The sequence below is a fragment of the Anolis sagrei genome, chromosome 2 (assembly GCF_037176765.1).
Source record: "Anolis sagrei isolate rAnoSag1 chromosome 2, rAnoSag1.mat, whole genome shotgun sequence".
Lineage (NCBI taxonomy): Eukaryota > Metazoa > Chordata > Lepidosauria > Squamata > Dactyloidae > Anolis > Anolis sagrei.
In genome coordinates, this window is record NC_090022.1 from 122,666,167 (window position 1) to 122,683,873 (window position 17,707).

The following is a 17,707-nucleotide window of genomic DNA, read 5'->3' on the forward strand; positions in this document are numbered from 1 at the left end:
CTCGAAGCAAAGAGTAAGAAACAAGGAATCTGAGTGGTGCTCCCACGTTTTACTACATAGCTATACCTGCAGTCTGATGTGACTCAATAAGGCCTTTGCCATTTTGCTCACTTACCAAACTGTGTTTGGCTGTCTGTCAGTATTTTAACTATTGCCTCATCCTTGGGAAAATAGCCATAACTCTCCTCCTATACAACACTGCAGTTCCCAGCTGGACTCCAAGCTGGTATTCTGTAGCTGGTACAGAATACTTACTTGCAGAAAAATACCTTTAGCAACCAATAGCAGACTCCTTGGTGAGTGTGAATAAGATCAGGCTGCATGGAATGTTCAAGAATCTCGTGGCACCCCGCACACCCTGCCTCCTTCCCTCATCACACAGTGTGGATTGGAGAGGGTGCTTTAGCACTTTCCTCCCTATAGTGAAGGAGAAAGCACCTTTCAGCGCTTCCCCTCCACTTTGGGAGGAATGTGGGCAGGGCCTGCTGTGTATCATATGATGGGACATGGCAGGCCCTCCCCTAAAAGCAAGAAAATGGGGGGGGGGGGGGTGCCCCATGTGAATGGGTCCATAGTATTCCAGGTGGGGATCTAACCACAGCAGAATAGGATGGGTCTCTGACTTCCATCAGTTTAGACACTATGATCCTATTGATATAGCCTGGGATTGTTTTGACTTTCTTATCTGCTGTATCATACTGTTTATTCATGGTCTACTTATTGCCTGATAAATTCCTATATCCCTTTCACATGGACTGTTGTCCAACCAGGTGTCAATCTATATCTGTGCATTTCATTTTTTCTGCATAATTGTAGTACCATACATTTTTCCCTGCTGAAATTCATTTCATTAGTTTTAACCTAGTTCTCCAAAACTTTTAAGGTCATTTTGAATTTCCTGTCCTCTGGGGCATTAGCTACCCCTATTTATTTAGTGTCATCGCAAATTGGATAATCATACCCTATATTCCATCATTCAAGTCATGTAAAGTAGCACTCAATCCAGGAGAGACCCCCGTAGCACCCTCTGGTCACTTCTTTCCAGGATGTAGAGGAGCCACTATTAAGCACCCTTTGGGTTTGGGCACTCAATCAATTACAAGTCATATGGACCAAAAGGAAGGATTAACTTCAATGAACCTTCTCAGTCTCTCTATTACGTCACTTTTTTTTGTCTCCAGAGAGTCAGCACATCCCTTAAGTTTTCTTACCAGGCCCACAAAGCATACCAACACCACAATCCCCTCTGGGATTTCATTTCATGTGTTGACTTTGGATTGACACTATTGTTTCTGTTGTTCCTGCTCCTAAACTTCACTGATAAGGGAGATAATTTCAACTCAATTATGTAGATAACTTCAACTCAATTATGTAGCTTCAAACTCATAGAATGATCCCTGACTCTTCCCCTTCAATGTGCCAAAGTCCTCCAAATGTCTATCTCCTGTATTTGGAAATGTAGAGACATCCCCTTTGTATTGTTCATTGAGAACAGTCTGCTCTACTCTATCCAGTGAAATCTCATACTCCCTAACATACTAAGAATCACTACATGGATCTCAGGTTGCTTGATTTTCTCTTCCAAGAAGGCAGTCAACTTGCACTTGCGGCAGGTATAGCTACCCACATCCTCTGATAGGAATGCAAACCTACCACAGCTGTTGCAGGTGATTGCAGCAGCTCCTTCACCATTCATTTGTAGTGTTAAGTAGGCACAGAAACAGAATTCTGCATCTCCCTCTCATAACTCTCTCATGAACCAAAACACTTACATCTTAGCTAAACTCCTTGGTGCTGAGATCCAGGAATGAGTTGCTATATGAGCGAGCCGTAAAGTCGTTAAAATAGTAGCAAGAGCAGCAGCAGCTACGGAGTTGGTGCTCACAGTCAAAATTCAGTACTGGGGTCTGTGAATTAAGCATGCACAAAGTATCTCTTTACTCAAGTCATAGAGAGGTTCCTGTATGTATACAATGGGAGTAGTAGGGGAAACCTCCTGGGACAGAAAATATTACTTTGAGCCAGGCATGTAGCTGGGGAGGGGCCTTGGGGGGCTTCAGCCCCCCCCCCCAAATTCTCATGGTGGTTCACGAAAAGGCCTTACTGGTGCATTATTTAAACTGTTATGTTTATTCATATCATGATCTGATCACCATACTCAATATATACCATATGCATGGGGGTATTGGGGTAATGATTCAAAAGGTTTGCTAGGCTAGACCCTCTTTCACTCAGACTCAGCCCCCCCCCCCCCCGAAACTCAGCCCCCCTGAAACCCCTCCTGAAAAATTTTTACCCTCTCCCCCCCCCCCCCCGAAACGAAATCCTGGCTACGGGCCTGATCACCATGCTCAATATATCCCATATACATGGGGGTATTGGGGTAACGATACAAAAGGTTTGCTAGGCTAGACCCTCTTTCACTCAGACTCAGCCCCTCCCCCCCTCCCCCGAATCAAACTCAGCTCCCCCTGAAACAAAATCCTGGCTATGGGCCTGCTTTGAGCCAAACTCCCAACTTACAAGGGTACTTGCATAAAGAGGATTCAGGTACTTTGATTCCAACAGGAGGAAGAAGTGACTTCATAGCTTCCTTTTTGTGCTTTTGCAAACAGGTCTTCAATTGCAAACAGATGGGTGTTATTCTCCAGTCCCTAATAACCTCTACAAGAGGGCTGCAGTTTGCTTGAAAACACCTTCAGGAATTCTGGCGAGAGCCCTGTGGTGACAATTATGTTTATGGGATGCATGTGTCCATCGGGAAGGAATCTGTCATGTTTGCAGTGTTATTATGATTCCTCCTGCTCTATTAGCATCCTTGTTAGTAACCACAAGCTTTTTTGAAAGCAGGCTTGGCGGCTTGCAGACATTGCTTACAGAACAGCCTGTGCAAGTCATAGTGGAGGGAGGTAGCATTAGCTGTACTTCCAAAAGGAATGGGCTGGGAGTGTGTGTGGGGAGGTGTTTGCAGAAAGGATTGATGTAACTGTGGCAAATCCCCTGTCAGATAGGATGTCATGGTTGTCAATATGCCGCCAACCATAACCCTTCTCAGCTCCTGGCATGGACCTCTGTGCTGAGGAGCTAAAGGACTCAGTCCTCTGCTAGTGCTTTCAAGGCCACAGCATGAAGGTCAACAGTTACATCCAGCTTATGATACATACTCACATACAATTATAAGAATACAGCAAACAGTTATTTTGTATTATTCCTCTGGTTGATTACCACATGCGGGGGTGGGTGGGTTAAAAATGGGCTTGCACCACTATAAAGCCAGAAGTAATAACTTTATATCTTGTGTAGGTGAATGAACTGCTTCACGCATAATTCTTAATGGTGGTTGAGTGTTACTTGCATAGCCTTAGTTTTCCTCAGGATTACCAACAGACAGATAATTTTCCTTTCATTTTCACTCAGCTGCAATTCAGCACTGTGTTTGAACTTGTAAACAATAATTAATATTAACTAGAGATATAATTTTTGTTCATTCTCACATACAACAATGAACACTTTATGAAGTATTTTCTCTGCTGGGAAAAATGTCTCTAATATTCCACTTATTTGCCACATACAGCTGAAAACATGTGCATTATTATCAAGGATTGCTGTTTGGTGTGTGTCCAGACCTGAAAATGTGTGTATATGATTTGGGCTAGCTTAAAGTTTTATGGTACATAATCCAGCCCTTTCTTCAGTTTTGAACACAATGAGCATAACTCAGGCATGGGCAAACTTTGACCTTCCAGGTGTTTTGGACTTGAAACTCCCAGAAATCCCAGCCAACTTACTGGCTGTTAGGAATTGTGGGAGTTGAAGTCCAAAACACCTGAAGGGTCAAAGTTTGCCCATGTCTGGTATACCTGATGCAAAGCTGCCATGTTTGACATTGTATTTTATTCCTGCCAAGCTGGGGTTCTCCAGACAATCATTTTCTCTTAGAACCCCATTTGTATGGCCATAGGTTTGATAATATTACATTTTCAATTTCCAAAGTTAGTCTGGAGAGAGGTCTTTCATCCCCTTATTTGTTAATCTGTATTTTTTTTCTATCTTTGATATAGTGATAACACACTTGGCAGTGCCTGGGTCTAATATGTTGAGCTAGATGTGATGCTGTGGCTCATAGTCCCCGTTGTACGGGACGTGTGGAAGCCCAGGAAGATATGAGCACTGAGATAAGAATATGGACAACTTTCACACATACAAAAACATTATGTACAACTGGGCAACAGTGTGCTTTGGAGAGGCATCTGAAGGACAGGAAAGAACAGGCTCCAAATTAATGGTTCTGCATGCAGAAACTAAAAAAATGGGATTTTTAAAAAGAGAAGATATTCTTGACCTCTAAAGAAGGTTGACAGAACATGATCTTAATGTTTCTAAGGCTCCTTCTGCACTGCCAAATAAAATCTAAATTATCTGCTTTGAACTGGATTATCTGGCAGTGTAGACTCAATAATGTGGATTGTCTGCTTTGATAATCCAGATTATATGGCAATGTAGAAGTGCCCTAAAAAGAGTCCTTTGAAAATTGCTGAGAACCTGCTACCCCTTTCTTTCTTCTCATTGCCAGTGAGATGTGAAATATTGTCACTGGGGCAATGGAAGATGCTGTTTGTTTTCCTATCTCACAAAATATTATCTTTGTTTGATTTTTCTGCATTCTTTCAGGATACTTTCTGTAACTTCAACCTCCCAATTAGGAACAATACAATTCTGTATGACACACAGAGCCAGGAATTCATCAGTGTCCAAGTGATCAGGACAGAGTAACAGACCACAAGACATGTCAGATCTATTCATGCTGGAATTGTTCTCTAAAACAAGCGACTGGAGGGAGCCCGCCTTCTGGAAAGAGACCTAAAAGTATATTTGGGGAAAGAGCATGTGTTGTCTGTAGGGACAAATACAAGCTGGTTGTCATCTAGACAGAGGAAAAAATGAAAAACAAACAAGACCATACACAACATAATTACTTCCATTCTTTGCTTGTTTAACCACAGGCATGCCTACAAAGAAAGGGCTGAAGAATCAAGGTCTAGTTGTTGAGTGCTAGAAGTTGTATACGGAGGTGTGGAGAAGGCTAGGCAAGGCAACTTGGCCAGTACATGTTCTACTGTTCCAAACCAATCTACAAAGGCAAGACTGAAAATACAGAAAGAGAAAAGAGGGCACCAAGCAAAACAAAACAAAACCCACATTCTGATTTCTTTCTTCAGTACAAAAGAACTCAACGAAGCGCTGGAACTTTCAACAAGACTTTGAAATAAACTTGTAGTAATCAATGCTCAGAATATATTGTGTGTAAGAATATTTCCAGAATTTAGAAACTTTATTTTTTGACTACCACTCCCCAAATCCCCTCTGACACTGGCTATAATGATTAAGGGATTCTGAGAGTGGCAGTCCAAAAAAATTTCAGACTCCTATCTTCATTGTTTAGAACTCAGGAAGGATATATTCAAGTTCAATGCCAGGATTTTAATCAAGGATGATATTTTAATCTTTAATCATCAAAGATTGAAAACATTTCTGCCAAAATACTTATTTTTAATCACACTTCCCCCAAGAAGGCTGAGGCACAAAGTATATTTGCTCCCTTTCTACAAATTTGTCCTTGTCCTGTGAAGAAGGCTAGGCTGTGATAGTTTGAATGAATCAAAGTCACCAGCTGAGTTTCATAAGTAAAAAGATGCATATGTTTCTCCTTACATTCAGATCTAGCAACACACCATGCTTGGTTCTTCAATTAAGAGCCAGCATTCACCTGTATCACCCTCACAATTTTGTTTACATCTATATGCTAGAGGTATACTACACAACACAGAATGATTGTGAGTTTGTTCAAGTACGCACATTAGAGTCTCACTTTTCCAACATAAATGGACCGGCAGAATGTTGGATAAGTGAAAATGATGGATAATAAGGAGGGATTAAGGAAAACATCAAATTATGTTATGATTTTACAAATTAAGCACCAAAACATCATGTTTTACAACAAATCAACAGAAAAAGCAGTTCAATACAAGGTAACATCATGGAGTAATTGCTGTATTTACGATTTTAGGACCAAAACATCACAATGTATTGAAACAGATGTGGATCCAGGCAGGAGGCAGACTGTGGTGGATAATACAGAACATTGGATGAGTGAAGGTTGGATAAGCGAGACTCTACTGTATTTCAGAGACACTAGTTTCTATCACTTGATCTGATGGCTGCTTCAGAGCAAAGGTCTGTTTTGCCCTCTGAAGGGGACCATCAGACATCTACCTTAGAACCAGAGCACCCAATTACAGGATTCAAGTTTTTCATTTATTGGAGTTGTGGGGTTATATTTATGAAGAGAACTGGACTGCTCTTTAGGCTTTATGGAGACTTAATGGCCACTGAAGATTTACAAACCATGTCTGTTTTTGTTTCTAGATTCTGCTCTGGCATGGCACTTGTATGCAAATGAAATGCAGTTTGAATTTGTAGCATGTGTTATGGAAATTTCTCCCGTGACAAAATATGCAATGAATGACTTGACTTGAAATCTTGCCAGCCTGCGTGTGCTGCTATCGCAACATTAAATGACTTTTCCTTCGGGTGAAAGTTCTAGTGATAAATCATGGAAAAACTGACTTGTGCTATCTTTAGTCACCATGCTGTTTCTCGCTCTCGCAAGTCATTCACAGCTCTAAAAATACAGTTTATATCACCACATTCCTGGAATTCTTTTTGTTCTTACATTCTGATTTAAGTGGCATTAAAGTCCTGGCTGCAAAGTTCAAGGCTGTGGGACAGTATCTCGTCAGGGGATTAGTTGTCACCTGAGTTCAATACATTGTTTGCAATATTTATTTGCTCTGAACTCCAGAATGAATATGGAAAAATCTCCCTGTATGCACACCTACTATCTGATTATGTGGAACAAAGGCTAAAATGATCTTGGGACAAGATAATCATTTAATAAGCACTGCAATATAGATCTAAATTGAAACACATGTACGCAACGGTGGCAGCTTACCTAGGAAATAAGCACTCGCTGAGGCCAAATTGGTCAAAATCCTCTGCACCCACTGGGAATGGGTAGTTGTTCTTTTGGACTCACACACCTTTGCCATTTTCCAATCAATTAACTTATAAGACTTTTCTAAAGCATTTATTAATCTAAAGACACCAGCAAGTCCAGCACAAATCCAATTCTCTGGATTTAATTACAAGTTTCCCTGATGCTTCATAGTTTAAGCAGAACTGAACGCTTTCTAATTTTTGCTGATAGGGACCATGCGGTACGTTGTGTTCTTTATCCCAACTGGCAGCTCAACAAAGCTGAGCAATAAAAAGCTCCATTTGTGTAATAAACTGTGGTACAATCTACTACTTAGGCATAGGTCCTTGAAAACATGCAACCTTTTCTGCACATTACATTAAATTCAAACCAGATGGACACTTACAATTCCCTGTCTCTCACTCAAGTGTGTTACGAAATATGTCATTGGAGGGATGTATTTCACCACATTTGTATCTTTCCCTTCACCCAAGTTGTTCAATAGGTAATTTAGTCTCATACCAACCTGCCGCTTGCTCAGGTTTAGATGGCGGTCACCACAGGGCCCATTCACCACTTAATGAGAAAGGTGCGAATCATGGTTGGTACGTACAGTATTAATGTTTTGAAAGGGAGATCACATGGAAAGAACTAGTGACACCAGCAACATTCAGGCATGCTGAATAATAGCCATATTATCTGCACTTATCCACTCACATCATATCCTGCATTCAGTGAAGCAAAGAGCAGGTAGGATACCTAAGGCATTGCCACACAAGTACCTGCAAGCAAGAGGAATCACAGCCAATGCATCCCTGAGAAGTAGACATCCAAACCTTGCCTAAAAGTTTCCAAGGAAGAGTAAATATTAAGAACTTCCTGACAGAAACAGCCTTGGAGACTGTTTGACTCTTGGGAAGTTTTTAATATTTGAAGTCCAAATATTTTTGGGCAGGTGTGAGATGACCCTGAAAGAAGTGGCAATTATGCTACTGTTGAAGCATAAAAATCTGTTCAGAAATAAATCCTATTATGGATCAATGAGACTTACTCTCTCAGAAGGTATGATAGAATTGTCATTGAAAAGTCCCACAGCAAAGTCTGGATGTGAACCTGGATTTCCTACTATAAATATGTCCCCCATTAATTAATTCATTCCTCACGGCCTCCCATACATAAGAGATGGCTAACAATACTGTTCAGTTCATGTGCTGACAGTAATACTTATTCAATTCACTTTCTGAATCAATTTATAAACCAGAAGAAAACCTCAATTTTTTTCCAGTAAAATTCTTCAAATAAACTATGTTGACAAAAAAGTTTTTAAAAGTATAAAAAAAGGGATAGGGGAAACTGCCTTTAACAGGTGTATATTGGGCAAATGTGTACAAAATGAACATTAACAGAAGAATCATATGTGGATTTTTTTGCTAATTGTTTTAAAAGCAGTTGCAAATGGAAATGAAACAGAACAAATTAAGAACTGGAAATGACATGAAACGGAAATTACCCAATTCATATATTCTGGTACAGAGGTGGGAGTAAAAAAAATTCTCACTGTTGCAAATGTGCAGAACTCACTTATGTACCCTAATCTTTTCCATTGTAAATGGTGCCTTTTTACCAAGGGCACAGACATACCAGAGACTAAAGGCTTTTGCTCCAGCTTATTTTGAAGAAGAGAACTAGTATATCTCGCTTAATAAAGACTCTGACAAAGAAATACCTTTTTACAAGATCATTTTATCCTTTCTCCATGTTCCTGTTTATGTGGAAGCTTTTTAAAGCAGCATCAGAGCTGAAAGGACAGTTAGAGGCAGTTAGAAACACACTCTTTCAGCAAGACTGTAGTAAACAATGTAATAAAACTTGCACTAGGGAAAGAATGAAAATCTACTGTAGCTCTTCGTGACTACCTACAGCAGGCAAAGTCCACAACAGCTGTCTCCACAAAACAGCAAAACAGAAAAAAAATGAAGGTGAATAAAGTCTGCTACTATATCAGCATGTTAAACAAGGAGGCATGCATTTATTCATTTGCAAGAAAAAATGGAGACTGACAAAAGAAAATAATCCCTGGATATATTTTGGAAGAAGCCTTCAACTCATCTCTAGAAAGGTTCATGGCATGTTTGTTTACTTATGTAAGGCTTACCTGATCTTATGGTTTTGTTTAACCTGTGAATATCATTACTTTTGAACAAAAAGTTTGTTGAAACACACTGAACAATTCTTCTATGTGCTGCAGGAACCTATTTCTTAAAAAGTAATGTCAGGGACACATCTACTTCCTTAGTTGTGGTATAGGGAAGCACTAAGTTCTGGTGCACACTTAAACTGCCATACATTTATACATACTAAACACATACTTGGTGCTTAAGATTTTATGAATATAGAACCATTTTTGCTCGCAAGTAAACAAAGCATCTCAGAATCAGGAAGATTAGATTTTAAAAATAGAGATTTTAATAAACTGTGGATCAGAAAAGGCAGCAAGAAATGCAAATGAATTTTAAACCTGGCCCCTAGAGTAAAAGTTCAATGCTCAAATCACTTCACCACACTGGCTCTCAAAGCTGTACAGTGTATGTACACCTTGCATCTGGCCCAGTATCATCTCATTACACAACTAGATGTAGTTATTATTAACTTCAAGATCCAGCTTGGACTTTTTTTAGGAATGCAGAAACAACCTTTTCCTTAACCAGAGGAGGCACATAACTCCAGCTGATGTCCAAAAGCAACTGCCAAATCCGGAACCACCTGATTGTTTGAGAGGAGGGGCTTCCTGAGTTTAAAAATTAACTGCTTTGAGAGGAGGGGCTTCCTGAGTTTAAAAATTAACTGCTTTGTTTGAGAGGAGGGGCTTCCTGAGTTTAAAAATTAACTGCTTTGTTTGAGAGGCGGGGCTTCCTGGTTATCCTATATAAACCAGTGTTTATACTCGTACACTCAGTAACCTATACTTTCACCCCTGCATACAGACAACATCAAACACACACCAAGAGGAGGTCATTAGCAACCTCCAGATGGAACAAACACGAAAACTTCCCGTCTCATGCACAAGCTGTGGCATGTTCAGCTTTTTCACACTACAATTACTCAATTACATCTGCCCCAAGTGTACACAGATCACTCGCATGGAACACAGGATACGACAACTTGAGAACCGTATTAAGACCCTTAAGGACATTCAGAAACTTGAGCTGTTCTTAGACACCACACACCACACTGGCCGACACGCAGCCCATATCACACCAACATTACGGGGAGGCTCAACAGAACAGCACCTCAGATGTGGACAACCCTCAGGCTTGGAGAAATGTCACCCTTAGAAGGACACATAGGACCCGGAAGCCTCCTCAGAATACTTCCGCTCAGCTGCAGTTACACAATAGATTCCAAATTCTCACACAACTAGCACCTGACCAAGAAACACAACATATTGGGGAAGACCAGAATGGCTTAGATACTGATCAGTGGCTCATCCTTGATCAGTGTGCAGGGGATAGCCCTGACTGGGACAACACTTCACAACATTCACACTTGCACAATCCTGCAGGTGTACCATCCCCAACCATAGACCAGGAGCAACAGGAACACATACAGGAGAACCATAGGCTCTTGGACGAATCTCAATGGATTGTCCTTGACGAATGCACCGGGGATGTCGAGGAGGAGGACAACACTTTTCACCTACACAATTCACACCAACAGGATCACTTTTCTGGAGACCTACACACTACATTGCACAAAAGGGGCCCTGTCATTCCTGAAAGTAAACAGGTCTTGGTAGTAGGCGACTCCCTCCTTGGAGGAACGGAAGCTGTCATTTCCAGACCAGATGGGATGGCTTGAGAAATATGCTGCCTACCGGGGGCAAAAATACACCATATCACTCAGAGGCTCACCAGGCTCCTCAAGCCCTATCACCGTCCTCCCCTCATGTTGATTCATGTAGGAACCAATGATACTGCAAGACATATGTTTCAAAAGATCACAAACGATTTTCGAGCTCTAGGAGCAAAGCTAAAAGAATGTAATGTACAGGTGGTCTTTTCATCCCTCCTCCCTGTTGTAAGACACGGACCCACAAGAGCCAGAAAAATAGTACAGGTCAATGACTGGCTTAGAAAATGGTGTCAGGAGGAACGCTTTGGCTTCCTCGAACATGGCCTGCTTTTCCAGGAGGATGGCCTACTGGCAAGGGATGGGGTGCATCTCACACAAGTAGGAAAACACCTTTTTGCTCACAGACTCGCAAACCTCATTAGACGCACTTTAAACTAGGTCCACCGGGGGAGGGGGACAACAGCCTTGCGAACACTACTTTACCCATAATGTCTGGGAATCGCCAGAAGGCTAAACGGAGGGCTGCATAAACACAACAAGAACCAAGTACCAAAAGCACAATAATCCCAATTAAACAGCTCAAGGGAAGATCTCAGGGGCTCACATGTCTTTACACTAATGCACAGAGCATGGGAAATAAACAAGACGAACTCCAACTTTTAGCACAACACCACAAATATGATATCATAGGGATCACTGAAACCTGGTGGGATGACTCCTATCGCTGGAATGTAGATATCGAGGGGTATAACCTCTTTCACAGAAACCGAACAAAGGGGAGAGGAGGCGGAGTAGCCTTATATGTCAAAAACTCTTATGCTGCAGAAGAGTTTCAAGACAGCAATCTGGGAAACCAGCTTGAAATCATCTGGATAAGAATCAAGGGAACTGGGACTCAAAAAGATGTCGTTGTAGGCGTCTACTACAGATCCCCAAGCCAGGAGGAAGAACTTGATGAAGTCTTCTGCCAACAGTTGACCAAACAGGCACAGAGAAGAGATGTAGTAGTCATGGGCGATTTCAACTATCCCGATATTTGCTGGAAAACAAACTCGGCCAAGAGTACAAGGTCCAACAAATTCCTCGCTTGCCTTGCAGACAATTTCATGGTCCAGAAGGTAGAAGAGGCAACAAGGGGATTGGCTACTCTTGATCTCATCCTAACAAATGCGGAGGACCTGATCGATGCGGTCGAAGTGGTAGGATCCTTAGGGGCAAGTGACCATGTGCTCCTGCAATTTGAGGTACAAAGGAAGGCCGAAACTAAGACAAGTCAAACCCACATTTTGGACTTTAGGAGAGCTGATTTCCAAAAAATGAAGGAAACGCTGAGCAGCATTCCGTGGACACAGATACTAAAAGACAAGGGAGTTACGGATGGATGGGAATTTCTCAAGAGTGAAATACTCAATGCGCAATTGCAAACCGTGCCAACAAAGAGAAAAAATAGGACAAGTGCAAAGAAGCCAGAATGGATGTCCAAAGAACTTCTAACTGTGCTAAGACACAAAAGAGACATGCACAAGAAGTGGAAAAAGGGAGAAATCACCAAAGAAGAATTCAAACAAATAGCCAACACCTGTAGGGAAAAGGTCCGCAAGGCTAAAGCAAAAAACGAGCTCAGACTTGCCAGGGACATTAAAAACAATAAAAAGGGCTTCTATTCTTATGTCAGTAGAAAAAGGAAAAACAAGGAGGCGATAGGACCTCTTCGAGGAGAAGATGGGGCAATGCTGACAGGGGATAGGGAAAAGGCAGAACTACTTAATGCCTTCTTTGCCTCGGTCTTCTCACAAAAAGAGAGTCTTCAACCTCAGCAAGATGGAGTGGATGAGGGATTGGAGGACATCCAACCCCAAATTGGGAAAGAAGTCATCCAGGAATACCTGGCCGCTCTTAATGAGTTCAAGTCCCCAGGGCCAGATCAACTACACCCCAGAGTATTGAAGGAACTAGCGGAAGTCATTTCGGAACCATTGGCAACCATCTTTGAGAGTTCTTGGAGAACGGGAGAAGTTCCAGCAGATTGGAGGAGGGCCAATGTGGTCCCAATCTTCAAGAAGGGAAAAAAGGATGACCCAAACAACTACCGTCCGGTCAGCCTCACGTCAATACCGGGCAAGATTCTGGAAAAGATTGTTAAGGAAGCGGTCTGCAAACACTTAGAAACAAATGCAGTCATCGCTAATAGTCAACATGGATTTATCAAAAACAAGTCATGCCAGACTAATCTGATCTCTTTCTTCGATAGAGCTACAAGCTGGGTAGATGCGGGGAATGCCCTGGATGTAGCGTACCTGGATTTCAGTAAGGCCTTCGACAAGGTCCCCCATGACCTTCTGGCAAGGAAACTAGTCCAATGTGGGCTAGGCAAAACTACGGTGAGGTGGATCTGTAATTGGTTAAGTGGACGAACACAGAGAGTGCTCACTAATGCTTCCTCTTCATCTTGGAAAGAAGTGACGAGCGGAGTGCCGCAGGGTTCCGTCCTGGGCCCAGTCCTGTTCAACATCTTTATTAACGACTTAGATGAAGGGCTAGAAGGCAGGATCATCAAGTTTGCAGACGACACCAAATTGGGAGGGATAGCCAATAGTCCAGAGGACAGGAGCAGAATTCAAAACGATCTTGACAGATTAGAGAGATGGGCCAAAACTAACAAAATGAAGTTCAACAGTGACAAATGCAAGATACTCCACTTTGGCAGAAAAAATGAAATGCAAAGATACAGAATGGGTGACGCCTGGCTCGAGAGCAGTATGTGTGAAAAAGATCTTGGAGTCCTCGTGGACAACAAGTTAAACATGAGCCAACAATGTGATGCGGCGGCAAAAAAAAGCCAATGGGATTTTGGCCTGCATCAATAGGAGCATAGTGTCTAGAACTAAGGAAGTAATGCTACCCCTCTATTCTGCTTTGGTTAGACCACATCTGGAATATTGTGTCCAATTCTGGGCACCACAATTCAAGAGAGATATTGACAAGCTGGAATGTGTCCAGAGGAGGGCGACTAAAATGATCAAGGGTCTGGAGAACAAGCCCTATGAGGAGCGGCTTAGGGAACTGGGCATATTTAGCCTGAAGAAGAGAAGGCTGAGAGGAGATATGATAGCCATGTATAAATATGTGAGAGGAAGCCACAGGGAGGAGGGAGCAAGCTTGTTTTCTGCTTCCTTGGAGACTAGGACGCGGAACAATGGCTTCAAACTACAAGAGAGGAGATTCCATCTGAACATTAGGAAGAACTTCCTGACTGTGAGAGCCGTTCAGCAGTGGAACTCTCTGCTCCGGAGTGTGGTGGAGGCTCCTTCTTTGGAGGCTTTTAAGCAGAGGCTGGATGGCCATTTGTCAGGGGTGATTTGAATGCAATATTCCTGCTTCTTGGCAGGGGGTTGGACTGGATGGCCCATGAGGTCTCTTCCAACTCTTTGATTCTATGATTCTATGATATACCTAACCCTTGTGCCAAATCCAAGATGGACAAGAAAGCAAATATTATAAAATCCTTACCCACAATTTCAGATCTCTCTTTCTCTCCAGACAATAGTCAGTCAGGACGGTTTTATCTCAATTATCATCTATGGCCCAAATTGTTATTGTCAAATAGTGTAAACCCATTAAATCAAAGGAATCAACATGTATAAAAGCTTCATTTATTTAATGGGTATTTGGTAGTAACAACTGCATATAGAGCTACATCTATGATTTCTGTCCACATGGGTATCCTCCTGCGAATAAAAGTTAGCCAGAAGTTGATAGAGTATGGTTTTGTCCAATTCCTTTATTCTTTTAACTCTCTTCCTATTTCATTGTTCTTTATATGTTCAGGAAATCTCATAGTTATAACTGAAGACGAGAACGCATTCTGGCTGCATTCTCCCATTCTCTGAATCACCAGCACGGGATGTGCAGGGCTTCCATCTTCACTAATTCCATCTTCACAGAATGGCATCATCCAAAGGATGAAGTAATATCTCAACCATCCTAGTATACCCAAAAGTAACATCATATTTTTGTTTATAACACAATTTACAACAATATGCATTCTCACCCTCTCCCTCCTTCACTCTAATCTGTTAAGGACAGGACTCACCATTTTTCTTCTCAGCAAATGCAGGGGCCTGGACACATGCCTGGATAGTGACATTCCTCACTTCACTGGAAACGCTGCCCTCGTGCAACACTTCTGCAATTCCCATGGGATTCATTTTTCTGGTCCAAAAGCTCCTGTTGAATCACACCATACATCACCAGGCTGGAAGGGACTCTGTCAAGCTCCCTTTCCTCTGCTTTGAAAGTTCAATGTTTCCCAAGGACTGAGAAAAAGCTGTAAGAAGAAAAGTCATATGTCACTTGGTATGTCACTGGAAGGAAAGAAACACAAGATACATAAAAGCAACCATATGGTCTTTAAGGACAAGTTGTTAGAACCACTCAATGTTACAAACTTGGGCCAAAGGTAGTACATGTTGGTATATGTTAAAAGGGATAACACTGGGCTTGTTAAAAAGAGGAACACAGACTCATTTTCACTAGTCATATGTGGCACAGCTAACTGGTTTTGTGAAACAAAACTTTTAATTTCTCTCCGTGGTTCTGCTGAGCTACTTGTCAAAACCAGTCCTCGCCATGGTTAAGATTCCCCAACTATAATTTTTGCATGGAGTATGGCATTTCTTCCACAGCTGTATCCATAACATCCAAAATCCTCTCTGTGTTTTGTAATTAATAAGCAACAAAGCACTAGCAATAACTGTTTATTCTTGGTTTTCAAATATTCATCTTTCTTAGCATTTTGGAGCTCTTGATGTGATGCATCTTTCCAATGGAAAGTTGTCGGTGATGACAGGACAATCCAGGAAACTGCATCTGCTTACCAAAAAAGAATTATAAAAAAAGTAACTTTGTGCATCTGGACATTAAATCTTTGATGAATTAGGCTAAGGGCTTTGGTGACGTCTGTGCTGTACCGATATGACAGTTTTATATGGATTATGATTATTTATGTTTGTGAGAAATAGCGGACGAGAGCCAGCAAGGCAGTGTCGGAGCTCAGAGACCACCAGCATTGGTTTTGCTCCTGAAGCCTTTCTGAATGCTCATTCTGAACACTGGAGCATGTGCAACATTTTAATTTTCACTAACGGCAGCAGCATCCTTCACTGAAAGCCCTATGGGTCACATTATGCCCTCAGAGACTGCCTGCTTTCACAATACACTCAATTAGCCCTGGCCTGTTGGGTCCCCTCCCTCCCTTCCTGCCCCCCTTTCCCCCCATGTCAGATTTGGCCTCTAAACATTCCACACTGTTCCCTCACTTCAACTTGAACTTAACATATTTACAAAGCTTAAGCATACTTGTGAGCCTCAGAACCCATCTCCCATCATATGCTGCTGCCAACATATAAATTGCAAGACTATACACAGAACAGGACGTGTCCTGTCTCTTCTCTGCCTATAAATATCAAGGCCCATAAAGTCTCATTACAATGGTAGCTTTACATGGACTCTTCCAAGCAAGATGAAATCTGTTGAGTAAAAGTTTCAGACAACTCTGCGGCAGGGTTTCTGATTCTGCTTAATACCAAGACGTACAGAGGAGCAATAAATATTTGAAACACTGAAAAGAAAAGAAAATCTGTTCCTCTACCACAGCCCCAATTAAGAGCGGAAAGGTAAGAAGAGCAACCCATCATAGCACAGGCAAACTGACATGGTCAAGGAAGGAAGTATTCTAATGTCGTACATACAACTTTAGCCATGTGCAGACCTTCCAAATATAAAGCAAGGCTCTCTAGACATTTGGAAGCAACTAATTACTATTTGAAATTAATTCTTTTTTTGCCAAAATTGGAGGTATAACTTTACTCTTTTGGCAACACACATTTTGGTTACTTTCATAGTAAATGGGCTTTGTGAGCTCATTAAGTAACAAAGGAGGAATATCACATGGTACAAGTGCTAACTTGTGCTGTGCTTTGTATTCTTTTGTGAAAGTAGGGATGAAGACAAGTGGGATGTTGCATTTAGCTGGTATTTTTAAAAAGTAAAACACAATGATTTGGTTAACAATCAGAGCAACGAAACACTTAATGTGTTTTTGAAAAACATAAGCATTTCAGAATGTTTCTGGAACATGGCCATACAGTCCGGAAAACTTACAGCAGCCTACTGAAATACAACTGTTACAAATTATTTTAAAAAAGTAAAATTTCAAGCTCAGGCTATCTCAAACTCAATGTCTCATTAAGACAGAGTGTGTGTGTGTGAGAGAGAGGTCAAACAAGATGGTAAGATGTGCTGTACATGCAAAAGAAAATACAAAGAAAAACGATGCAATAGAAATAGTAGGCAAATGTTAGAATAGAAAAATAATGTAATGGGGGGAAGCACAGGACTGTGTATGACGTCCCCAGCCCAAAGGATGGGAAGGCAGCATAACAGGAGAGCTGAGAGGAGGGAAGAACGAAGTCAAATATAAGTACTGTGTAAATGTTAGGTAATATTGCATTGGTCCATGTATATATGCATGTGTGTAGTTTTGTGTAATTGTTTTTTTAAAATATGAAAATTTAATTTATATCTATACATTTCTATATATGAGTGTGTGTGTACACACATGCATATAGAGTGGTACCTTGACTTTAGAGTTCAATTTGTTCCGTGACTGAGCTCTTAACTCAAAACACTCTTATCTCAAAGCTATTTTCCCACTGAAGTGCTATTAATCCATTCCGTCCCCTCCCATTTTGTTACGTGTTTCTAAATTTTAAAAGAATGTACTTTATAAATAAATAATATATAAATGCACATTCATAT

The 17,707-nt window shown here is 41.3% G+C and overlaps 1 protein-coding gene across 3 annotated transcripts in view; it reads right to left on the minus strand.

Annotated features, from left to right (window-relative positions):
- Nucleotides 1-17,707, minus strand: part of MYOCD (myocardin) — a 165,217-nt gene that overhangs the window by 123,902 nt on the left and 23,608 nt on the right. The window contains exon 2 of one of the 3 annotated variants that reach the window (XM_067463812.1): nucleotides 14,982-15,215. In XM_067463812.1, the coding sequence (XP_067319913.1) occupies nucleotides 14,982-15,096 (115 nt within the window). In that variant the 5' untranslated portion in view covers nucleotides 15,097-15,215. Of the gene's footprint in view, nucleotides 1-14,981; nucleotides 15,216-17,707 lie in introns of those variants that run through there. The other 2 variants (XM_067463814.1, XM_067463813.1) reach the window with 2 other exon arrangements.